The 27,108-nt window shown below is 40.4% G+C and overlaps 2 protein-coding genes across 5 annotated transcripts in view; one reads left to right on the plus strand and one right to left on the minus strand.

The window, feature by feature from the left end:
* The window catches only part of lsamp (limbic system associated membrane protein), a 666,837-nt gene that overhangs the window by 574,935 nt on the left and 64,794 nt on the right, over nucleotides 1–27,108 (plus strand). For 2 of the 4 annotated variants that reach the window (XM_028800476.2, XM_028800477.2), the window contains exon 7: nucleotides 11,988–12,023. The exons of the other annotated variants lie outside the window; for them this stretch is intronic. In XM_028800476.2, coding sequence (XP_028656309.1) covers nucleotides 11,988–12,023 — 36 coding nt within the window. The remainder of the gene's footprint in view (nucleotides 1–11,987; nucleotides 12,024–27,108) is intronic. 4 annotated transcript variants of the gene reach the window in all.
* arhgap31 (Rho GTPase activating protein 31) overlaps nucleotides 1–27,108 on the minus strand; it is a 1,181,844-nt gene that overhangs the window by 124,487 nt on the left and 1,030,249 nt on the right. The gene's annotated exons all lie outside the window — the stretch shown is intronic.

Genomic DNA, 27,108 nt, shown 5'->3' on the forward strand with positions numbered 1-27,108 from the left:
ACTCATTGCCATTGAAACAATTTTAGAGTTGCTAGTCATCCTAGTTAATATGGCTGTGGCATATAACTGCAAAAAAGATAAGATAGTGATTAGGCAGGGAATTCAATCGGGATCTTTGAAGATGTTAGACACCAGCAGCAAGTACTGCACTATTGTGCTGCCATTCATAACTCAATAAACGTGGGTGAAGTCATTCTAAATGTAAGAAAATACAGCAATAAATTATCAGTAGCAACCTGATAAATAAGAAAAGGGATGTTAAGCCTCACATCAGCAGAGTACCTCAGAAATCTATGTTACGAGTGCCACATAATTTATATGTGCAACATTGATTCAGATAAAGTGAGAAAACTGGTACAGCACCAAACTGTCAGGCTTATAGATGAGCTGACAGAAGCAGGAGAGGGATGGCCACCCGGATGTGACTGTCCTGCAGGAAAGGCTGAATCATGGGACTACAGTGTGGCTCATCATCCTGTACATCATAAACCCCAACTGGGGTGCAGGTTTGTGGAAGCCAACAACAGAAGAGGTATCATGAAAAGGTGAGCCAAAAATCACTATAATGTATTAATTAAGCCGCCAAAAAGATGAAATTCCTAAGAAAGTACACAAATCTGCAAACCCTATAAACCTTGACAGAGGTTTTAGCAAAAGGTACATTTGTTTAAGCAAAACTCTTATCTTTTATTTGTCTTGCAGATCCCATCTAGTAACTGCTGGTGGATTAATGTTGTATAGCCACAGACGCTGATTGAAGAGCAAATTGCAAAAAAAAAAAAGGATTGGTTAGGCACAGAGCCCACCTCTGCTACATCTGAGCATATAATGAAAAAAGGAAAAGAAATATAGACACGTGTGAAATAATGTTTAGTGGTAACTAGGAAAAGGAAGAGATGTGTGGAGGTAGTGAGAAGTTTATGTTTACTCAGCTTTCTCATCCTCCAGTTAATGTGCAAAAATAATAAAATGTTAGGTTATATCATAATGAATACATACTAATAGTGACTATCCTGAAAAGTTCTGCTGAACTGCTAAGTCCATTTGTGGAGTATTCATCATATGTGTGGGCTGTTATTAAGCACTACTCTACTCCTACAGATAGTTGAATTTTCTCTCTGACAGCCAATAAACAGTCTTCATCTGGTTTGGTGTTGTTTCCATTCTGTATTGTTCTGAAGGTCCCTGAGACTGACATTCTTGGCAGAGTTGTTTCCTGCTCTGCATATCAACAAAGACTCTGTGACAATACACTCTCTGTATTGTCATGCAGATGATAAACCTGTAATCATAACCTTATTTGTCTCCATGTATTTTTCAAACATAAACTTCATTAGAATGAAGTAACAAGTGTACTGAACCAAAGAAGATGTGCATGCACACACTGATGGTGTGATCTAGAGATGATCCATAACACAGTATTATGCAGAGGTAAATAGAGACAAAACCAGGAACAAGTGAGTGTCCTGTGTTGAGTAACACAGTGCTAAGAAACTACTGCTTATCTCACGCCTCATCTTCCATAAGAGTAAGGTTTTAAATGTGCATTGTGTACATTTAATGTAGTCACTTTACAGGTACCGAATACAGTAGTTCTTTCTAGAATGGAAGCCAACCATCAGTCATATTCCGGTTCTTGATATCATCTGGTACTAGTGGAAAACCATGCAGGAAATAATTGAGGGAGGAATTTAAGACTGAAACTAGGGTGTGCTTCATCACACAACAAATGGTGGGAGTCTGTAACAAATATTTCTTTTGTGTAGCTGAAACATATACTGAGCCATCACTTACAAACTACGTGGATGAGATGTTTAGGCAGCTTAGTTATTAAGCCAGCTGGATGGACTGAATGGTCGGTCCTTATGTATATTTTTAAAATCAATATATGTGCAAATGATTATGATCAATTTGTTTCGAAGTGACATTTAAGTGATCATTTATTTTCAAAGTACTGTCCCCCTTTTTTATTTGGCTGTTAAAATTCAGGGCATCCTTCAGAGTTCAAAGTAAGAGTGAGAAAAAGAGGTCAGTCACAGCCTTGCTTTCTCTTAAATGAGCCACCTCATTTATTTTGTGGATCAAAAATCAGAGATGGATTAGTTATTAGAACATTAGAACACTCTAGATGAGAACAGGCCATTCAGCCCAACAAAGCTCACCAGTCCTATCCACTTATTTCTTCCAAAAAAACATCAAGTCGGGTTTTGAAAGTCTGTAACGTCTTACTGTCTACCACACTACTTGGTAGCTTATTCCAAGTGTCTATCGATCTTTGTGTAAAGAAAAACTTCCTAATGTTTGTGTCAAATTTACCCTTAACAAGTTTCCAACTGTGTCCCTGTGTTCTTGATGAACTCATTTTAAAATAACAGTCTCAATCCACTAGACTAACTCCCTTCATAATTTTAAACATTTCAGTCATGTCACCTCTTAATCTTCTTTTGGTTAAACTGTATAGCCTCAGCTCTTTTAATCTTTCCTCATAATTCAACCCCGGTAGCCCTGGAATCAGCCTAGTCACTCTTTTCTGGACCTTTTCTAGTGCTGCTATGTCCTTTTTGTAGCCTGAAGACCAAAACTGCACACAGTACTCCAGATGAGGCCTCACCAGTGCATTATAAAGCTTGAGCAGAACCTCCTTGGACTTGTACTCCACACACCATGCTATATAACCTAATATTCTGTTAGCCTTCTTAATGGCTTCTGAACACTGTCGGGACGTCGATAGCTTAGAGTCCACTATGGCCCCTAAATCCTTCTTATAAGGTGTACTCTCGATTTTCCGACCGGCCATTGTGTATTCAAACCTAACATTTTTACTTCCTATGTGTAGTACTTTACATTTACTGACATTACATTTCATCTGCCATATAATTGACCTCTATCAAATACATGTTTTTATTATTCTGATACTTCTTATTTCTGCTACATAAATGCATCTAACAGTATAAAGGAAATAAAAATTGCTTTTCAATGCTGACCAAACAAAGTGGGTTCCATAACCAGTATGGTGGGAGAGCTTGGATACAAGAGGAGGAGAGATTGAGCATCATGGTCTGTTAGGAGTGTTTAGGAGTGTGTTGTGCATCTTTGTGAGTGGAGCATTTAAGCAAGGTCCCAGTTAGCATACCTATAGCTTTTCTGTAACTGTAAAGATTTTAAGTTACTTTTTTTATTTCTGTGTAGTTCTATAAATAATTGAGACAAAGTAGAGATTCATGAATTATACAGTTTAGGGTGAGGTAAAGCTAAAGTAAAAGTACAATCAATTTTTCATTACACTTTATACAAGATCGTAACTGTTTTTCCTTTATTTTATTTTAATAAAATATATATCAAGACAGGTTTATAGCACTGTTTTCACAGACTTGCTCTGCTTTGTTGTCTTGTATGCTGACTTTTAATGTAACACCATTACCCTCCGGGTCTTCAGTGGATGGTATGGAATCATTGCTAGTTGGCATTTACAAGAGTGATTCTTATAAAACTCAATTCCATTTTATATTGACACCAGTTTGATATAAGCACAGATGAACAGGGGCACAGAGTGGAAACCGAGGGCTTGTTGTTATTAAGGCTTTCTGCAATAGGCAAGGAGGGAGTGTTGTCCTATACAAGCTTCCTAAAAGTATGTGTGGCCATCACAAACCCCTGTTACAGAAGTAATACATAATTTTGGATATTTGGGCAAACACTCTTGCTTCCTCCAGCTGTCCAAATTCAGGCATTTAGGCTGCTGTAGATGGCTGCATAGCTGGTTTGAGATCTCCTCTCAATGTGAGCAAAACAAAGCAAGCGATTATTAAAGCGCCCTTCCACTTTGATGATATCTTTTGTAAGAATGGCTCTGTTTTTTGTCAGCTGTTTACCTTGGTGATGATTTATTTTGGTGGAATTTTAAATCAATACATATGTGTGCTGTAGAATTAGGAAGTTGAGTGGTCACCTCAAGTTGGCATTTTTGTGGTTTTCTCTTTCTTTTATGTTTTCATGACTCAAGTGTTCAGTATGATTGCACAATAGGGTTTTGGAAGTCAGATCTTATATTAGCAGCTCTGAGTTCAACTATCCTTGGATGGGAGCACTCACACTATTATCAAGTCATCTGTTAACTTAACAAGGATGTCTTTGTCCTGAAGGCTGAAGTTAAAGTACCCAGAAACATCCTGTGCAGGTGCACCCTTATTGGAATTTCATTTTTTGTGACCGCATAAGCTAATCTCAACACAAATCATGTTACACCTTTTCTCACCTTTAACGGGTATCATATAACCTGCAATGTTTAAGTGAAATGCTAATGGATCTTTTTAAAGAAAAAATAACAAAAAAATAAATCCTTAATAAAAAATGTTCAACATCTGAAATTAATAAAGGCAAGTTTAAGTTGAAAGATATATGACTTAATTAGTCTTGATTTTCGTCTTTACATCAACAAAAACCAATAGACTGTATAAACTTTTAATATCCACTATGCTTTATAATTATCCATCTTAATGAAAGAATAATGATTTTTACATTTTTTACACATCTTATTTCTGGGCAATTTTGTACTGTATTGTTAGGCCCTGATTATTACTGTAGCTCTCTAGAGGGAGGTTTGGCGGAGCTGCTGCATTATGTTGTCTCCTCAGGCCTGGATTAACTTCATTCCACAGCAGTGTGCTAACCTGCTAAGCCAATTAGAACTATCCAAGAAGAAGTGAGAGAGGCCATTCCTGAAACTGAAGCTAAGCTTTATGGTCAGTTTATATCCCCAAATTCACCTTTGATCACAGATCCTATGTACATTACTTGAAAATGTAGATTGAAAGTGTATGTGGCCAAAATTATGCTCCTGCTCAGATTTCTGAACCCGAAGGTGAAGAACACATGCTTTGAATTTTGTTTTTGCCAAGTTACAGTCAAAGATCACTTGTTTTATCCCAGCACTCCACCTATGCATATCAACACCTAGACTAACCAGCACACAAACAAACAATACAAGCTTGTTCTCCCCCATCTTTTCTTCTGAAATCCACATGGAGTTCATACATGAACACATGAGGGAAATAGGCAATTCAAAAGCACCATAGATAACACCTTCAGTATTGTCACCATTTTGATTTACTGTACTGTACCTTCTTGGTGTTATGCCCAAGATCCATCCTTCTGTTCACCTAATTCTTCTTTCTTTTCTTTACACCAGTGGCTTGTTGTGCAATTTCTGGTGTTCATCTTAAGTACGTTTAGCTGACCCTTACACTTTCTAATATCTGGAATACTCTACCGAATAGATCTAAGAACTAAAGAATGTGCTTCTTTTCTCTGGCATTGAAATCTTCTTGAGTGTAACTGTACACTTATTTAATTCTTCTGTAACAGCTTTGCTTGTTCTTATTCTGCCATATTGTCATGTATTCCACTGTATTACCATAAAGCTTAGTCTTTAACTGTAACATATAATTAAAAATGTATATTATGAAATATAACCTTTTTATGGCTACACAAAGTCCCTTGTGATAGTGAACTCTATGACTGATACTCTATAAAATAAAGATATCTTTTACCAGTGTTGGGCCATAATCAGGGTGGCCTGGGCAGCTGCTTCCTGGTGGCATCATCCTGTGCAATGTGTCAAAGACATTTTCCGACTTAAGAAGTCAAGACGTACACCCTGAGATTCTGTGTTCCTGTATCTGACCAGAAGGACAGCAACTTCATACTGTACACTCTCATCCTGACTGTGCAAGGGAAATGAGCCCCAAAAAATGTGGCAGTTACACACCAGCCATTAGCAGAAACTCTGATTGATGATGGCCAACAGCAAATATTCAAAAAATAATAACCAGGGCTCTGATCTTCCTTCCTGGATTTGAGTGTGATCCTCAATATTAGGTCAACATCTTGAAAATAATCCATTCATATTTTCAATTTGTTTTCCTTTTTTTTCTCTTTAAGCAGCAAAATTATTGCATTACAAGAAAACACAAGAGAAACCTTTGAGTAAATTGCTAATTCTCATCACTTGCACTTTGTGCCTCTCTCTGGGTGTCTATCTTTTTTACACTCCAGTTTATATGCTATCTGTGGAAAAATCTAATTCATGGACACTTAAATCTTTTTTGTCTAAGTAGATTTTCTAATTATTTAACTTCTGAGGTCTTGTTTTATAATTTTTTCCCTAGGACAGACCAGTGTAATTACACATTCAGGTGTATTCTTTTTAATTAAGTACACAGTTTGTACACAGTGTCTCCCTTCAGTATTTTTAAAGCAACAAGATTTTTGTGCTTTATTTTTGGATGCGTTCCCAATATGTGCCCTTTACCACACCTTCAGTCATGTAAAGTTCAAATGTTATTCATGAGCTGGAAATGAGTCCTCCCCAGCTGAAAGGTACTAAGGCACTCTGGGCAAACACTAAGGTGTTTGAAAACATGGTGAATGCTTGATGGGGCTTAAATTCAACCCTTAATTAGTGAAAGACGTTAAAGACATATAAAGTGATTGATTGATCACCTGACTGTCTTGACTGATTGGCCTAAGATTTCTCATGAGCTGTTAAAAATCTATATGAACAGATGGAAGAGCCAGATATTTATACACTGGCTAAGAGAAGGCTGTGACAGACCTGGAGCTCACGTTGGAGATTTCCATAGTACAACTAAAAATTGATGTTAGGAGACTGAATTTTTATTCATTTGCACTTTTTTTTAAACTTAAAACATTTCAATCTGAGTAACCCAATGCCTTACTCACCTGGCCATTCAGCATATTTAAAATTAACATGGTGCCACTGTTTAATTCAGCTTCTAATTAGGTAATATTTGGCAAAAAAAACCACATTCAGTTTTATTGTATGCTGTGTTTTAAGGACATACAATTTATTCATCATTTGATTGACTAGACATCCCACATTTCCCATTTATATCCCAACTCATTCTTCAGAAAATTCTTACTTGTCCCATATTTAAGATACTGGTAGTTTCATATCACAGTAAATTATGCAGCCATTACACTGCCCACATTTTTGGATACAGATTACATTTAATCATCAGTCATATCACCTCTGTTCAGAATTGACATAAACTGACCAATAGTATGTCCTGTGATTGTGCCTCGATCAGCCGCCTGCCTGTAGGCTCACATCCCATGAAAGAATAATTTAAGTGAAACATGGCTGTCAGAGATGAAGGAATCCAGCACCTCCAGCAAAGAAGGGAAATTTTTAAGTTATCCTTTTGCTAAAAAAGTGCAGCAAACAGTCAGTGATGCAGTTAATAACACTTCTGTGTAGTTTTGATAAAAAGTAGACTTTACAGTTACTGATTTGTGTCTTTTTACTTTTTATTATTCTGGTTTGACATTAATAATACATTGGCTGTTGTGCAATAATAATCTTGCTCAAATGTGATATGTGGAAGAATTGAGTAAGTGTAGATTGAGGATATGAGTGTGTGCTGTACAAACACCATTATAGCTGAGAGTAACATATAACACAGTATATATATATTTATATATATATTGTGGAAAGCCAGCCCCCGGACACAGTCAGACAGACACCAGAATGTCCAAAACACACACTTTTTATTTTTAAACAGCACCACAATGCCTTAGTCACCAATAGACTTGTCTCTCTCTCCCTCTTTCTCTGTCTCTGTCTTTGTCACCTCTACTCCCCTCCTCACAAGCTCTGTCTCCTTACTCCCAACTCCGGCTCATCTACTGGAGTGAGGTAACCCCTTTTATAATTACCCAGAAGGGCTCCAGGTGCTCTGTCCAACGACACTTCCTGGTGTGGCGGAAGTGTCAGGTGAGCACCCCAGTGCCCCTGGGATTTCTTCCGGCAGCACTTCCTGGTGTGGCAGAAGTGCTGCCATCCAGGGTTCCAGAAACATCCGGGTGCCCCCTGGCCATGGCCACATCTTTCCAAAGGGATGAGCTTCCCAGCTCTGTTCTGGTGGCCCCCAAGCAGACCAGGGCAGTTGCCCTCTCATGGCCCAGGGGAGGTATTGTCCCTCTCGTGGACCGTGGACCGTCCAGGTACACACACACAATATCTGCCAAATAATACAAAGAATACACACCACATGTTTCGCCCTTATTGGGGCTCATCATATATATATATGTGTGTATGTGTGTGTGTATATATCAGTGTATATAATGTATGTATGTATGTATGTATGCATGTGAATATATTATGGAGAACAGCCCGAACACAGACAGGCAGACACTGATGGTTTACACCCAAACACACGTTTATTCATACTATTCACAATTGCGCACCAAACCCAGTGTCCCAGTACCAAACCCAGTGTCCCTAAGTCCAGGCCTCTGTCACAATGCCTCTCCATCGTCGCCTCCACTCCTCTCCTCTGAGCTACGTCCACTTCCACCCGACTCCAGCTGACGAATGGAGGGAGGCAGCCCCTTTTATGTTCACCCGGATGTGCTCCAGGTGCCTCCTGATGAACTGTGGTGGAAGTGCCGGCTGAACACCCGGAAAGCACTCCGAGTGTCCCTGGTAATCCTTCCACCAGCACCTCCGAGTGTGGCGGAAGTGCTGACGTCCAGGGCTCTTCAGGCATCTGGGCACCCCCTGGCGGTGACCACGGGTCCTTATAGGGTTGAGCTTCCATGCTGTGTTCCCGTGGTCCCCATACCAACCAGGGCGGCTGCATGGTCCGGAGGAGGCTTAGTCCCTTTCCCGGTCCTTCCAGGTGTCCCGGCTGGGAACCGCCCTCAGCCACTTGCCACACTGCCCCACCACCAGCTGAGACCCATAGGGGCCAGCGGCCCGTCCGCGAGGGCAGGTCTCCCACAAAGAGGGTCCTACTTTCTCACTTCCAGGGTCCGCTCCTGCAACACAGAAAGCAGAAACAGGGGCGGAGACACTGCCTGGACACCACCACCTGGCGTCCTTCCGCATCGCACACAGCAAAGCTCTCCCCTCCGACCTGCACCCCAGCATTTGCCACTTCGCCACCCCCTCCAAGGTTTCAGTGCCCCCCAGGTTGGGAAATCTGACGAGACCGTTTGCACCCCGTCACCTCAGCCGACTTCTGGGCTTCCCTCTTCCTCCACAGAGGGCGGCCCCTCTCTGGACGTGAGCTCCCTGCCTCATGTCCCTCTTTATCGGTGGAGCCAGCTCTTTTCCTCCGGGTCCTCCACTTTTTCTGGGTCACCATGACAGTTTGGTTCTCCCTATGGGAAAGGAAGAGACCCTGTGCCATCTACATCCCTTTAGAGCAATGTGAGACCGACGCTGGCTTGGGGCATAGGGCCCTTGGACACCCGGCACACATCAGCCGGTGTCCTCACTGCCTTCTCACTCTCTCCGCCCTCACCACGCGATCGGCCATCACCACAGCATCCACTATCAGAGTCCCCGCTATTTGAATCCGATCAACAATATGACGGTTCTTTTCGCTGGGGTCTCCCTTTTCTTGTACGGTGCCGGTTCCACTCATCTGCACCGCTGCACCGCTCCGGCCAGAGAATCCAACGTTGCCACAATCCATATTGTGGCGAGCGGTTGGGGGCGGTACCCAGCCAGGACGCCTGGAAGGCGTCATCAAATCATATATATTTGATTAAGAAGTAATCATGTGTCTTCACTGTTTTTATTTTTTTTTTTTTTTACCAACTTCAACCAAAGCTAAATTCCACAGAATTATAAAGCGATAAAAGGATTTTAGAAATTTTTGGAAGTGTAGTAAAAAAAATAAAATTGAATTATCACACTTTCATAAGTATTCAGATGTATTCAGAACCTTTACTTAGGCCTTAGGTGGAGCATATTTAACAACAACACTAGTCTGGAGTCATCTTGAGTATGATGCACTGAGCTTCATCCCATGGATTTGGGGATTTTTGCCATTCTTCTCTGCAGATCTTTCTTCTCAAGCTCTATCATGCCAAATGTAAAACGTTGTTGAATAACTATTTTCAGATATTTCCAGAGATGTTAGATTGGTTTCAAAGCCAGGCTATAACTGGGCAAATGTATGACATTCCCAGAGTTGTCCCTAAGCCTAAGCTTTCCTTCAACCTCGTTTAGTGTCTCAGTCCCTGCCACTGAAAAACAACCCCGCACCATGATGCTGCCACCACCAACCAACATGCTTCATCATTGGAATAGTATTACGTAGTTGATGAGCTGTACCTGGTTTCTTCCAGACTGATGCTAATCTTGGTTTCATCTAAACAGTGAATCTTGTTTCTCTCTCTCTGAGAGTAATTTAGGTGTCATTTTACAAACTCCAAGTGGTCTTTCCATGTGTCTTTTACTGAAGAAAGGCTTTGTTCTAGCAGTAATGGTTGTCCTTCTGGAAGTTTTTCCCATCTCCACACAGTTTCTCTGGAGGTCAGCCAGAGTGACCATTGGGCTCTTGGTCGCATCTCTTACTATGGCCCTACTCCCAAGGAGTATCATCACAAACCCGCTCCCCTAACCTGCTTCCACCCTGGTTCTCAATCCACAAAGCACCCACCCCTGTACCCCATCCCATATTAGTAACTCCAAATTATCATATAGAATTTTTTAATCTATAAGATAACACTATTTCACAATGCAATAAACATGTTTGTATGGTTTTTCCAATATGGGTGATCTGGCTTTCCTCAAAGAAGTGCATACTAGGCTAACAGCAGATCAGAAATTAACCTGTGTGTGTATGTGAGTGGGCTCAGGGATGGACTGGCATCCTGCTGAGTTAGCCTATGCCTCTTTCAACCCTTTATTGGTTATATAGGTTTGAAAATGATATGCGTACTGTAAAAAGCCTGGTTTAATGCTACTTGAGCAGCAGCAGGAAGTAAGACCCAATTTGACAATCTTGAATATAATAAAAATAAAGCTTCATAAACATGTAATGAAAAGAAAATACATAATTAGTAGTATTAGTAGTAGTACTAAGTGATGGTAGTGTTGGCACGTGTACATTAAAATTCTTACTTGCATGTTCAACCCACATGTAACATGTCATCACTTTCCAGCGCCATGATGAACCTAAAACACTTCTGGCCAGTCCCATGAATTTGTGGCTCAGATTTGAGCGGTGCTACTGTATTTCAACATTTGTCTATGTAAGCAATGGAGGAAAACAGTTGGCTTTTCCGGTTGCCCTTATTGAAAGGTACTTTACAAATTCCTGAAGTTTGTAATACTGCTGGAAAAGGCTAGTCAAAAACAGTTAATAGGATTCATTAATTAATATGCATTAAAAATGGTTGAATTAACAAAATTGTATGATTATATGGTGAATATTAAAGAACACCTGTTTTTTGGAGGTTTCATGAAAAAAATAACACTTACAAACTGTGATTACATTGAATTTATTAGGTATGTAAAAATGGCTGCAACATATAAAATCATGATTATGTGAATAAGTGGGCAAATTGTGTGAAATAACAAACTCTAGTTTATGCTCATATTGAGGTGCTTTTAACTGTACTGTCATAAATAGAGTCTATTATGGTGGTAGCTTAATGTATTTAGTTTTCTGAGCTTTTAAAAACTCATTTTGAATCTTCCAAGACTGCGTGATCTTCAGCTCAAGATGGGTTAAGGTCACATCAAGGGTCTCAGTTTGATGTGTTTTAGAAAGGAGAATTTGACAACATCCCCTAGTCTGTTTAGTCAGCAAGTAACTTTTTGGTTCTCTTTTATTTTATTTTTCCTTCTGGAGGTCCTAAACTGACATTGAGAAATGCCTGAAGTTCTTTCTATTAATTAATCCCCCTGTGGTGTACTGAATGCTTACAAGAGTGTGAAGAGCAGGCCTTTGGCCGGCGGTGTTGGCCCCGGTGGTGCAGAGGGGAGAGCTGCTTGCATGGTTGAAGGTGGCACTTTGAAAGGCTTTGTAGTGTGAAAATAACAAGCATTCTCTGTAGAAAACAGACGGCTATGGTTTCAAGTCCAGACATGCTCACCCAGATCCATGAACCTGTGAGAGTGGAACCTGCTCCTAAATGATGAACTGCCTGTTGTTTTTCCCCCTTAGAGCCTGTGTTACCCACCAAGCCAGTCCCACACAAAGGTCAGTATTAAGTAGTTATTTTGGAGCAAGTACCTACTAACAACAAAGTGTTCCCATTGCATGTGTATAAAATGTTCTCCTGGCCTATTCTGAGAGTGGAGCTGCATTAGACTTTCAGCAAATAGTATGGTCAGCTGCTATCATTTATTATGTGGAAGAGATAACTTGATGGACGATTGAGTCATTTTCCTCTCACAATCCAGTCAAACCATATTGTGGTGGCCTGAAGTGACTCTTACCAAAGCAATAAGTTGTAAACCCTGAAAATAACACATTGCTGTCATTTAATCCAGCTTATTAAACCCAACTAATACTGAATAAGGCACCATTTCTTTTGTGCTCACTAAAATAATATAAAAAAACATACCCAGGCTAGCTAATGAAACTCAAAACTGTCAGAATATGATGGTTAACTAACTCACTCTGTTCGTAATATACAACTCAACCAGGCCAAATAAGGAATGTAAAGTCCAGCTTCAGCTAACGCTTAGGATTAAACTGACACAGATCCAAATATCCCACATAGTAATACATCTTTTCATAAGGTAATATCATTATATGAAGCATACTTGTGTCACTGGAATAAACTCACTTATTTGAGAACAGAAGGCTCCTCCTGGCCTAATGAGAAGATTCCACTTTATCAGAATATAAAACTTACTTATGACATAGGAGAAAAATTCACCCAGATCAAGCTATGAAGCTCACACAACTTAGAATATAAAACTAATACAATTTCCTTTAAAAAGTCACCGGGAATGCATTCTAAGCTGTACAAATGCGTGCAAGGAACGTCACCAAAATCATAATATGTAGCTGAATCATTATAAGATAATCACCCAGACTTTACTAGCATTGTTGGGCTGAATGGCCCACTCTTGTGAAAATTACTGTTTTGTACTTCCAGTGCTTACCCAAGTCATGAAAAGAACTAATAAGAAATACACCAGGGCCAAAAATGAAACTCATCTTAGTCATCTTTATCAGAATGCAAAGCTCACATAAATCACAGATCAGAAACACACTCCATATTCATTCATTCATTCATTCATTTATTTATTTATTTTCACTGTCCCATGTCTTCAAAATTTAAGCATGATACTTTCCAGATTCTAAGGTCACTGTGGTGATCCAGATAAGTATCGCTCATCCAGTAAAGTCAAAGCTAAACTGGGAATGACAACACAAACAACCTAGAATATGAATATCCTCTCATGCATTGCCTGAACCTGCACTGTCCAATGTGAACTTTGAATTTGTTAAGCAGAGTAAATTTTACTGGACAAGTCAATTCTAACGGCAGACCTACATGAGACACAGCATTTGGGGGTATTAGACCTCTATCCACATGTAATTTGCAACCTACCTGAACATCACTGTGGTGCCGTGGATACAGGAGACAAACCTCAAAGAACATCCAGTCACAAAACACCTTTATTTCATCACCCAGGGTAGAATGGCAGGCATAGGAGAGCAAGCGCACCAGATGCCTGGCACCCAGATATTGAAATATCCAGTGTCAAAGCCATTGTAAGAACAGAGTGAAGCAAACGGGTCATCCCTGTGTTTCTGCTAAATCCAGCCCCTGGGAGAGCCACTCACAGACTATATAGCTATAGCAAAAAAGTACCAAACTTTTTAATACACCTTTTTAAAAAATATGGAGAGAGAAAGTAGGAAATCATTGGTAAGGCCAAGCTGGAGAAAACTGCTGATGCTTGACAACAAATTCAAATGATGTCATATGCAGCCCATTGCTCTTGCGGCTTCACTAAATTGCTTTGCCAAGGAAATCAGATTTGAGTGAGCCTAAACGGAGGAGATACACATTTAATGTGAACATTAGACTGTATGCAGTTTATATTTGAATGATAAAACGAAATGAGCCAGGCCTGTAGAATTAGATTAGCACGTCTCTCACTTTCTCTATAGCAACTAACACCTGGGATCTTTACTATCGGGGATCAAATCGGCTAGGCGGTGTTTAAAATGTCAACTGCTTCATCTGCACATGCAATGCTTCAATTGGGCAGAAGGTATATTAATTAGCATGCCAAGGCAACCCATCTTAACGGCATTTAAATAAGTGTGGTAACTTGCCAGATTGAGTGTGCCCGGGTTCGTGAGTGGGAGAGGGGTTTGGCGAATGGGGTTAAGAGTGCTGTGAGGAGTAAGAGCAGTTAGAGCAAACTAGACATTAACTATTTATTATCCTTGCCCTGTTATCATCAAATGCACTGCAGATGTACTTGGTGACGTTTTAACTACTTGTAACCTATAAAATTCATCTTTAGACTTAGTGACCACTTAGCGTCTGTAGGCAGTCTCTAGCTTTGACCTATTTTAAGAGGGGATGTTGCACCACATAATGACTCAGGATGGATTTTTTTTGTTTTGTGTGTCAATCACATTGCACAACACAATTGAGTTGCCCAGAGTGTTGTCTCCAGAAAGGAGCCTTCAGTTATTCCCCAGAGGGTACCTACCTTCTTGATGCCCTATGCAATGACTCCTTGTCCCCTTTACCAAGCATGTATGGAGACTGTTTATTCAGACACATGATGCTACTGGTATGGATGATGATAAGGTCTCTTCTAATAACTGCAAACAGGACTACGTGTAGGATACAAACTAATTTCTAAGGGGCTGTGAATGAAATACAGTCTGACAAAGATGCTCAGCACAATCAGAATCATACCTTTTACACTTTAGGTTGGCATTTCCTTTGAGGTTTTGATGAAGTTTGATTTAATGACAGCAACGCCCCAGAGATTCCTGTGTAACTTACTGGTTAATGGGTGTTTTGTCTTGGTAGAGCTCTATATTACTCTGCTTTCCCCTTTTGTATTATTAATGTGTAGCCTTTGTCAGAATGCTTCAGATCTCATAGACTTACCACTGTTTATAAAGTATGTTGTGCTTTATAACATCTCCACACCTTCCTTTCTACATCTATAACCTCAGGCAATTACATAGAGTAAAAGGACAAGCAGGAGTTAAGTTACAACTTAAATAATGTATTATTGATAATATTCATAAAATAATAACAATAAGCAAAGTACATTTGAATATTGGCAACCATACAACCTGATAAATGCTAGTGTGTAGTTTCAGGCAGCACACAGACTTGTTAGTTACTTAAAATGTCTCTAGTAAAGTCATCATTTTATGGCTTTCTTCAGGACAGGCCGCATGCCTGTCTCAATAATTCTGCCGAGCTGTGCTTCTCAGTGTGGTCTTCTTTTCAGTTCATGGTGTGTGAGATGCTCCTTCATCATGATGGCAAGAGAGGGGGGGGGGGGTGGGTAAAGCAACAAAATTTATATACATTCTTTGTCCAAATTCTTGCACCAGTAGGGCATCTTGCTACAGAATGGACTTTGATTCAAACCAATCCCAAACAGCCATACTTCAGACCAATGGGGCGCACAATACCTTTCACACCTGCCCCCAAAACCATCTGTTGAGCTGGCGCTTGCCAGCTAGGTAGTCTGGCTTTCCTGTGGAGGTTGATTGAGAGAGTCCTGCAGAGACTCACTTGCCAGTCTGGTTTTAGGCACTCCTCCCGACCCTGTCATAAAAATACAAAGACTAAGTGTTAAAAGGGGGCGTTTGTGGTCAGCTAAATATCAAACCACTGCTGTTCCTATCAATGATATAACACTAATATTACATTGCTTTGTCTAAGTTAACAAGTAAAAACATACAAAATATTTTTCAACTTACAGTATATACTAAATTTTACATCACAACAATGGGTGATACCACTGACATCGGGCATCCTTTATTTGAAAGACTTCAGCTGAATTTTAAAATAAACTCAAATGACCTTAGTCCAAAGTTTCACCTTTTACAACTGCATGAGAAATGATCATTTAGGTGCCTTCTGGAATATCCGTTTGTCAGACAGTCATTAAACTAGTTCTGAGTGTGGGGTCATGATGGAGGAAGGCGTTCCTTGTATTTAGTCCCAAAATGGACAGATTCTACAAGTGTTTCAAGAAGCAGGGATATGTCATACTTTAACTGAGAAGTAAAGTTAGCATCTTGAATCATGAGACTCCTCTACGTTGCTTTAAGGTGAAAGTAGCCAGCAGCTCCTTTAATGTCTAGTGTTCGGACATCACTGCTATGTGCATGTGAGTTCTGAGCCAGGTCAGCCTTGCTGAACAGCTAGGAGTAATAGACACTTGCTGTAGTACACCCAAACCCCCCACTCCCAACTTCCCCAACATCATCACCCCCTCCATCTTTACTTCCAACTCCTTTTTAATGTGTATTTCCTGGTTCAGCTCCTGTTCAAGACTGCTTCCAGCAGTAGGTGACCAAGCGGTCATTTCTTTTCATGGAATAATGAATCACTGCAGGGAGTCACCAGTATGGTCTGCCGGCTCGAGAGTGACTAATTCTTCTGTAATTGAATTGCAGCGCACGCCACAGAGTTACAGCTCTAAATTATTGATATCATCTGTACTGCTGATGAATGGTAGTGGAGTGTTGCTCACAACAGAGACAATTGTGTCTTTGGAAATTAGACTGAGCCTTTATTCTCCCGCCGGATGATTTTCCCTATTATGTGACATGGATGTATAGAGTAATGTTCATCAGAACTATAGTAAATGTCTTTTCTTTTGTCCTAGTGTAAATCTGTTGAAAAGGGTAGGTGAACTCAGTCCTTGAGGGCCACAGCAGCTATGGGTTTTTAGTCTAGTCAATCAGAAGACCAGAAGCTAAATTATACTTGTAAATGAATACTTTACTTAGTTAGACTTCTTTTTATTTCATAAATATATTACTAAAGTCTAACTCTTGACATCCCTAATTTGTTTTTTCCTTCATAGTTTGAGTTTGATCATTTCCTTCTAAAAGGTTCCTTTGAAGTGGCAAATCTCTAATGAGCTGACAGTCAGTTTTAACGATAAAAATGCCAATTAGCACCTGCCATTCAAAGTGTTGTCCACTCATAAGAAGTCACTTGCCTTTTAGCAAAAGATGGAAATGGTCAAAACTAAGCAGAGTCCACGAAGACCTTGAGCTCAAAATCAGCACACATGTGTGTTGATGCTTAGAAGATGCAAGTGTTCAATTAACCAGATTTTGCATTTTAAAATGCATAAATAGTTAAACAACAAGTAGAAATAGGCAAGACTCTCAGTTTGGCTCCAGCAGAAAAATTCAACCTCTGTAGCCTTTCAGAGTCAACTTTTCTCACTACCACTAAATAGAGAAAACAGGAACTATCAGAGTACAAGGGTTACTGCTTTTATTAAATTCTTCTAAAAATTACAGATCAGCCAAAAGGTGGTTTTGGCTAGCATTGCTGCCGCACTACTTCAGGGCCTTGCTTTCAAGTTCTGGCCTTATCAGTATCCGTGTGGAGTCTGCATATTCTGCCTGTAAACATATGATTTACCCCTGACTACACTGGTTTAGGTTAATAGCAAAATCTTTTTTGACCAAATATGCGATATTGAGTGAGTGAGTGAGTGTGGATTTACATCATTTCCTGCCTTGCACTCAGTTCGGCTGAGACAGGCACCACCTTCCCATAACCTTGTAATGTAATCATCTAATTAAAAAAATTGGTGGAGGAATACTTGTGTAAGGAAAGAATTTATAAGCTACTAAGAGTACCTTTTGGTATTTAGTAGAACTTTTACAGGAGATCTCAACTGCCTACTCCAGTCTTACAACTCTCCAGCTTTCTTGTTGAAAGATCTCTCACTTTGCACAACATATCCTCTCCCAATTGCAATTCTTTAAGTGTTTTCACTTCCAGTCCCAACTCACCCAGGACCTCATGGGAGTTTTAATGTATAAATCCCAGTCTGACTTTTCATCTCTGCTAATGTTTTTTCTCCAGATTCAGCATGACAGATGTGGTCTAGTTACACTCTGACTGAAGCTTATATCACTGTTTTCCAGTAATCACATAATATCATTGGATCTTGCTTCCAAAACTCCAAACTGACAGAACCTGTTATTTCCAACTCCAGTCTCAGAGGCCTGCTCCAGTCTCACAAAATAATTAATCATACATCTTTCATCTCTAATGACCTCTCACATTACAGGCATAGTAGAACTAAAGTGTTTATCTCCCAATTCCAGTCTTCGTGGGTTTCTTGCCTTCCACTCTGAAAGAACTCAGCCTCTTCTAAGACTGTACTTGAGTTCTCACCTAAAATCCCAGTCTGATCATTCATCTCCCAAGATCAAATTGCTAAGAATTTCTTGCTTTCTGCCCCATTCTAATAAACACTCCAAAATCCCACACTGACCAGAATTGATATCACATGTTTCAGTAATTGTATAACCACATTGCATCTGTCATTGAAAATCCCAGATTGGCAAATAATTTTACCACCCAGTACTAGTCTTACAGAATTCTAAAAGGCATAATCTCCTGAGACTCATCTCCAAAGTTGTCTAATTTTGCAGACTTACAGGTGAAAAGCCTTGTAATCTCTTTTTTGTGGATAACTCACTTCTGTTCCTCATGGATAGATCAATAATATTGGCCCAAAGGGGCAAACTACACAGAAAACACCCAGGATAATGAAGTTAGATGTACAGTATATGGATAAATACATACAAATATTTATTGTAAGGTATAATTAAAAGTAACATATTAAAATGTCAAAATATATAGTTTAGGCAGAGTTTGTCGTGACATCATATTGCAGAGACTGGCAGTAGCATTCCCAGGGGGAGCACTGTGGTAGAATCAGAATGCATCAGAATGCTGATGGTTTGCCACAGACTGACTAGAACATCTTGGAGATATGAGACATAGCTTAGTTGATATCGTTCTTTCTGCTACTGCTTTCAGAGAGTCAGTTCTTGTGCTCACAACAGAACCAGGATTCCTGATTAATGCATTAAGAACTCCTCTTTCCCCTGTCATAGACCATATTGGAGTACTCACTCCAGCCTGACACAATCTCTTATCACTCATCCCTATCCCTGTCAGTTTCGCAAAATGTTTCTGCTTCACTACTAGAAAACACCTCATCTCTAGGTTTCAGTCTCTTAGGATCTTTCAGCTTTTGGATCCATTCCCATAAATTTCAACTTCAGTTTCCCAGGATCTCTCCAATCTAGTCCGTGCTTAAGCGTAGTCTTTACATTCTAGTCTCATGACTAATGACTCGCTGCCCGGTATACTCATTTTTACAAAGCCCTCATCTTTGAGTTCTACTCCTCTCACCCTCACTAACAGCCTGTTACCATTTGCAGGCACAGTAAAATATGTTCTGCATTTCTGCATGTGGAATGTATAGGCAGAATAAAATGCCTCACACAAAGTCGGTGATGAGGAGTGAATCAGCGGTCTCATGTTTTGCAGTCAAAAACTTGAACCATATTAGCCATCTATCAATTGCATTGATTAGTTTACCTCCACTCACAGTCTGGCAAACCCCCATGCCTATCAGCCCTCGGCCTTCAAGATTTTTTATATCTTAAAGGATATCAGAAGATCTTGCAAAGTTCCAGACCATGTAAATCTCATGCTTTTCTACTCAGTTCCATCAGACCACTGTTCAAGGAATTTACAAGTTTTTCCTCATGCTCCCTACACCTCCCCATCTCTGTTGCTCAGCCTTTTTACTGTTATTGACATCAACGGCATTGACACTGCCATAAAATATGCTGCCCAATTTGAGTGCACATCTGCCAGGTAAACTGTGCAACGGAGCCTAAACTTCAGAGCAAGAGGAGCCAGTGCCATAAGTGCCAACTTTACCCAAGCACTGACTGCACAATCTATCATTATGGTGTCAAAGAGGACTAATTTCAGTGAGACTCATAATTACAAATGAATTCTGGTATCTAAACTTTGCTATTCTGTGTTTTTGCTTTCTTCACAAATAAGCATGGTAACGAAACCTGCTGCCTGACTGCCAGATTAGACTATAATCGTCTGTGGGCTTTCTTCTTCAGTTTTCATGTACAGATTCAGTTGTTTGACATATAGAAATAACAAGCATGTCCTCACAGCCCTGAAAACAATAAGCAGGTTAGAAAATGGATGGATGCTTCACCAGCACATCTGAGCACACATGTAAAAGTGATTAGTGCTACACACGTCCATCTCTATCGCTTGACCGCGCTAGTACAGATTTGGACACAGTACTGTTGTTGTCATTTTTTATTTTCTAAATTTTTCTTGATTATTGTTTCAACTGGAAAAGCAGTAGGTGAAAAAAATGTAAGAGACTCTCATATTGTGAAATATCCTTCTGCAGGGTCTTTAAGAGTGTCACTGTATTATTCATCAAAAGCCATTGTAGGGGATTCTAATTTGTGATTCAGAAATGCTGAGAATGAGGGACATCTTTGAAAACAAACAACGCCGAGGGCTTATTAAAACCCATATGGATTCTGCTTTTATGCCGTGCTTTCTATTCTAGCACAGCAAAGATGAACTCTTACTATCCGGACAGACGGTAGGCTGCCGAGAATAAAGACACATCAGTGTGAGTGGTTAATAATCGTGTCTTTTATGATGAATGGACACATTATTCTTCTTTCCGCATGTGCTTGGCACTGCAGGCGGGGTGAGTTTGATCATTTAGGGCCTGCCTCATCTAGCTTAATCATTTTAATTGTACTCTTCTAAAGGTTAGGTTAGGAGAGAAGTGTTAAATAGCAGAATCCGATTTTGCAAGTTACCACTGCCATTAAAATGGCAAACAGCACAACCTACTGGAAGCCATCTGCAAAAATTTGATCTGGGCTGTGATGTATACATGACTTGCATGCATACAAACATCCGTCTATCCATTATCCAACCCGCTATATCCTAACTACAGGGTCGCGGGGGGTCTGCTGGAGCCAATCCCAGCCAACACAGGGCTCAAGGCAGGAAACAAACCCCCGGGCAGGGTGCCAGCCCACCGCAGGGCATGCACACACACACACACACACACCAAGCACGCACTAGGGACAATTTAGAATCGCCAATGCACCTAACCTGCATGTCTTTGGACTGTGGAGGAATCCGGAGCACCCAGAGGAAACGCAGATACAGGGAGAACATGCAATTTCCACACAGGGAGAACCCAGGATGCGAACCCAGGTCTCCTAACTGCGAGGCAGCAGTGCTACCCACTGTGCCACCCTACCGCCACATACAAACATACTGTTCATATATTCTGTAACCTTCTTAATATTATTCAGGGTTGTAAGGGGCTGAAGTCTAATTTACACATAACATACAATTTAAATTTCAGTGTTAAAAAAAACACAGTCAGCCCTTAAACAATTGTGAAGTAGTGTCTGTCCTGTCAAGTCTAAGGGATCTGAACACCCCATATAGCCCACAGGCAAAATTTTAGGCGCTTCCAGCTCTCTGGTTCATATGCTATGCAGTCAAGTGATACAAGCTGGCCAAGGTTTCTTCAAAAGCTTCATTTTGAGCAGTAAATATAGACTTCCAGGACATGGCCAGGTATAGTTCCTCTTAGTTTGTTACCTTGGCCTTACATGAAGTCAAGAACTCACCAGCAATTGATAACTGAACATCCCAGGTTCCATTCAAAAGAGTCAACTAGAAAACCCTCCTTGCCCCACAATTTTAAAAATAATGATAGAACTTCACTCATAGAATTTAAAAAGTTTCAATGTGTCCAAAGAACAGACCTCAAATATGTCCCTTCACTGATCTTAATAGTATGCCTATAGATAATTACATGTCCCTTCCATGCCGATCAAGAAGTACCCAGTATAAATAAGCCCATCCCAATCCATCTTATTAGTAAACAAGTCCAATCTCTACCAACAAACAGATTCATTCTTAGTGGTGGTGAACCTGGTGTTTGTGCTACTTGGGGACTTTTGGAGCAGGACTTCCAATAAGCAGTCACTTACTCACCCTCATTTACAAAATTAAAACTTATTTTCTAGCTGTTTACATTTATCTTTAATGTACTGTGCAGCTGTCTTACTAAGAGCATCATTTTAAATGAACTGTTTCCTGAGGTCAGTCAGGAACTTCACTTAGTTGAAAAAGCTAACTTCCTCCACCATTTTGTTTGAAAATGTCTTAACTGGCCAAGTGGTCATTGGAATGACACTTTAATCTCACAAGAGTTAAACTTTGTCTCCTTTCTTGAGAGCCATTATAGGAGATTAGGCAGAAGAGCTACTTATTCATGTGGTCACTGAAATGCTGCACCACCAAGTGACAATGATGTTACATTAGATTTCCTTGGCGTTTTGAGTGCTGTCAGCCAGAAACTAAGTGAAGATTAAAAATCAACTCTTCTTCTTCCTCTTTCGGCTGCTCCTGTTAGGGTTTCTCACAGCAGATCATCTTTTTCCATACCTTTCTGTCCCCTACATCTTGCTCTGTCACACCCATCACCTGCATGTCCTCTCTCACCACATCCATAAACCTCTTCTTAGGCCTTCCTCTTTTCCTCTTACCTGGCAGCTCCATCCTGAACATCCTTCTCCCAATATACTCAGCATCTCTCCTCTGCACATGTCCAAACCAACACAATCTCGCCTCTCTGACTTTGTCTCCCAACCCTACAACTTAAGCTGACCCTCTAATGTACTCATTTCTAATCCATTCCATCCTCGTCACACCCAATGCAAATCTTATCATCTTTAACTCTGCTACCTCCAGCTCTGCCTCCTGCGGTCTGGTCAGTGCCACCGTCTCCAACCCATATAACATAGCTGGTCTCATTAGTGTCCTGTAGCCCTCCCTTTCACTCTTGCTGATACCTTTTTGTCACAAATTACTCTTGACACTCTTCACCACCCATTCCACCCTGCCTGCACTCTCTTTTTCACCTTTCTTCCATAATCCCCATTACTCTGTACTGTTGATCCCAAGTATTTAAACTCATCCACCTTTGCCAACTCTACTCCCTGCATCCTCACCATTCCACTGACCTCCCTCTCATTTGCACACATGTATTCTGTCTTGTTCCTACTGACCTTCATTCCTCTCCTCTCTAGAGCATATCTCCACCTCTCCAGGGTCTCCTCAACCTGCTCCCTACTATCGCTACAGATCACAATGTCATCAGCAAACATCATAGTCCACGGGGACTCTTGTCTAATCTCGTCTGTCAGCCTGTCCATCACCATTGCAAATAAGAAAGGGCTCAGAGACAATCCCTGATGTAATCCCACCTCCACCCTGAATGCATCCGTCATATGCTTCCTCCAGGTCCACAAAGACGCAATGCAACTCCTTCTGGCCTTCTCTATACTTCTCCATCAACACCCTCAGAGCAAACGTTGCATCTGTGGTGCTCTTTCTTGGCATGAAACCATCCTGCTGCTCACTAATCATCACCTCACTTCTTAACCTAGCTTCCACTACTCTTTCCCATACGTTCATGCTGTGGCTCATCAATTTTATCCCCCTGTAGTTACTACAGTCCTGCACACCCCCCTTATTCTTAACTATCGGCACCAGTATACTTCTTCTCCACTCCTCTGGCATCCTCTCACTTTCCAAGATTCCATTAAACAATCTGGTTAAAAACTCCACTGCCACTTCTCCTAAACACCTCCATGCTTTCACAGGTATGCCATCTGGACCAAAGGCTTTTCCATTCTTCATCCTCTTCATAGCTATCCTTACTTCCTCCTTGCTAATCCGTTGCACTTCCTGATTCACTATCTCCACATCACCCAACCTTCTCTCTCTCGTTCTGTTCATTCATCAGCCTCTCAAAGTACTCTTTCCATCTGCTCAACATACTCTTCTCGCTTGTGAGTACGTTTCCATCTTTATCCTTTATCACCCTAACCTGCTGCACATCTTTCCCAGCTCGGTCCCTCTGTCTAGCCAATTGGTACAGGTTAAAAATCAATATAGCCAAAAACGTTTGTTAGGGTGGAAGGGTGTATACTGCTCAGAGTGTAGAGGTTTTATAGTGTTGCCATTATAGGCACAACACTCAAGTGCAATTCTCTCAATATGTCATCAGTATCTCCATCCATCAAAGGACATATCCCTATAATCTAGTTCACACCATGTCAGAGGTAATTCTGTTAAGCACAGGAGATGATTTCAGATCGTCACGAGGCCAGTTTTGTAGTATTCAAGATAGCCTTTGAAAATATATCATGCATTTACTCTGACAACAAAAAGACTGATGTTTCATTAGCTGCTATTCACTTAGTTTATCCAAAATATTAAGTTTAGATTTGCAGTAGGGCCTCTGTCAAATATATCATTAGGGAACTTGTTTCATGTGTCTGTAGTTTTCTGCATAAAGCAATATTTTCCAACACAAATGTAAAATTTTTTCTTAATCTGTCACTGTTTGTTCAAGTTGAAGTCATTTTAAATAAACACTTAGTGTCCGCCTCTCTATCTCATGTTTCTATCATGTTACCTTTCAGGTCCTTTAGTCTTTCCTTGTTGTTCTTACTCTTCAGTCTTGCAGTAAGTCTGGTTGCTCTTCTCTTGACTTCTTCTGCTAATATGGAGGCCACAAAGGCACATGGTATTCTCACATACACACGACCAACCACATTACACAGCATAAGCTCAGTTTTCTTATCTTGTACCACAAACATGATGCTATGTAAGGTAACCCACCTGTTGCCATTTATAATCACTTCTGCACAGTTTTAATTCCTGTCTGTGAAACCCTGCATCTATTTCTATTAAATATTACTTTTCCACATACAGATTGTCTTGATTCAAATTATTTGCTAATTTAGTGTTGTCTAAAATATAATCAACCTGTTATAAAGTTATTTTAATCATTTATAGAATTGAAAAATAACATCATGCACAGCATTAACTCCTATAGGATCACAGTTCTACCACCTTATTTAACCATGTGCCTGCCATCTTTTGTTGATACTTTTAATAGGAGTAGTAGTAGTTTCCTCACATGTACAGAATACAATTAAATTTACACTTCTACACATGACCAACAAGTTGGCCTTTCCTGTTGTTCTTAGTGAAAGGTACAAGAACAATTAAAGGCTCATCTAGGAAACCATGAAAAATCACATTTACTGTACAGCCCCACTGCGGTGGGTTGGCGCCCTGCCCGGGATTGGTTCCTGCCTTGTGCCCTGTGTTGGCTGGGATTGGCTCCAGCAGACCCCCGTGACCCTGTGTTCGGATTCAGCGGGTTGGAAAATGGATGGATGGATGTACAGCCCCCAGGTGTGGGTGTGGAGGCTCATGTTGTGATGAGCCCGCAGGGCCATGGTATGGGAATTGGGATGAATCACCTTCATATTGTTGAAGAAGACCACTTCATCTCAATTGCTGAACAGATCCACCAGGGGAGATTCACAGGTTCCCCTCACAATTAAGTCAATAGAGTTGATTGTTATACATGAGAGTAGAATAGCATGTCATACAGTACATGATAAAACAGAGCTGGCAGCCTGCAGACATTCAGGAGGCACCTTTGTCTTGACTGCCAAGAGGTGCCACTTGCCACCTATTCTTTTTTACTATCAGATTTTCTTACAGAGACACTTGTCTGCCGCTTTGATCACATATGCAGATCTGCTCAGGGAATGTTGGGACTTTACGCCTTTTTTAATAAATTTCTCTGTTACTTGAGCTGTGCCATGGACTCACTGCAACATTTCATCTTGTTAGTTTTCTGTCTTGGAGACCCAAATCAGAGCCATGTAACAGGACAAAATTTTCCCATTGCCACATGTCCGACTCTGGGCTTCTCACAATTAAACAGCAGAGTGTTCACTTTGTGTGTGCATGTGTGGTCAGACTGTTCCCTGATGGTAAACATATTGGAATGCCCCCCCCCCCCCCATTGCTCTTCATTAATTACACGTGTTTGTTCTCTATAGATGACACCAAGCTTCAATATAAGTTTGTTCAATTAGATGTTTGTTGATGAATAATATTACTTTTAAGTGTGCACATCGATGGTTCAAACTGTGCACCCAGTCACTTGAGTCCTGTTATGCTTCAAGTATTCTTTTATGTTCCTGTATCCCCCTGTGCTTATGCCCTTTTTATTCATGAAGGTCTCAAGGTGTGTGTACATCACTTTAGTTGTGTAGATACCACTTGTGTGCACCCAGGCTCCACTTCAGCCATCACCCCATGTGACCCTTCCAGTGTTCAAGGTTTGAGCCAGGCTTTCTAGACCACTTATACTAAAGGCTGACCTTTTGTGTGTGTTTGTGTGTCTTTTCTCTCTATACAAATTACCTTTTATATTTCCATTATTTATTTTTTCTCAGCCTAGGACATTAATCAACCTTGGATGGGACACCAGACTATCAAATAGTAAATTTCCACACACATCAACATATTTTAGGGGGTTGCTGAATGGTGCCCAGAGCACTGACCCAGATAATTGGAGATTTTGGGGTGCTGTGAGTGTGTGTATTTTCTATTAATGAGAACTTACTTGTTTTCTGACAGCAGTACACTACTATGCAGTAGTCGTGAACCAACCAAACCAGACTGATAAGCTTGCTGAACGTCTCAATGTATTCCTTATATTTGTGCATCCTACTACAGCGCACAAAAGCCTAGGAAAGAAATTCTAACCGAAAAATGCACTTTCCCAGCACTATCTCAGTGTCAGGATTAGCTATTTTGATGGAAACCAGCTACTTGAGAGATTGGTCCATCATTTCTAGTAGGAAAACCTTTTAAGTGCTGTCTAGGGAATTCTTTCAAAGGTGCTATTTGTAAGAACTATTTTTTTTAGAACATTAGAACAATCTAGACAAGAACAGGCGATTCAGTCTAACAAAGCTCGCCAGTCTTCACCATTTTCTTGATCATACAAAACCAGGCCACCTCAGCATTACTCCCCTGTCATGAAGCTTTCAGGCAATCAAGTGTGCAAAGTGCACAAATGCTGAGCCAAAGGTGCTGACAGCCTATGAGTAAATCTGAGAAGCAGTGTGTCACCCAGATGTTCAAAATGTGATACTGAGTCAATCACCCAAATAAATAAATGATTACGTAGGAGGAATTTAAGAGTAGAATGTAATCAAAACACTGACTAATGCCACTTAAGGTTAAGCACACTGTGTCACACAAACTAAAAACAATGACCTAATGTCATCCAAATAAATGCATGCTAATGTAGAAAATAACTGC

This window comes from Erpetoichthys calabaricus, chromosome 4, assembly GCF_900747795.2.
Source record: "Erpetoichthys calabaricus chromosome 4, fErpCal1.3, whole genome shotgun sequence".
NCBI classification, from domain to species: Eukaryota; Metazoa; Chordata; class Cladistia; order Polypteriformes; family Polypteridae; genus Erpetoichthys; species Erpetoichthys calabaricus.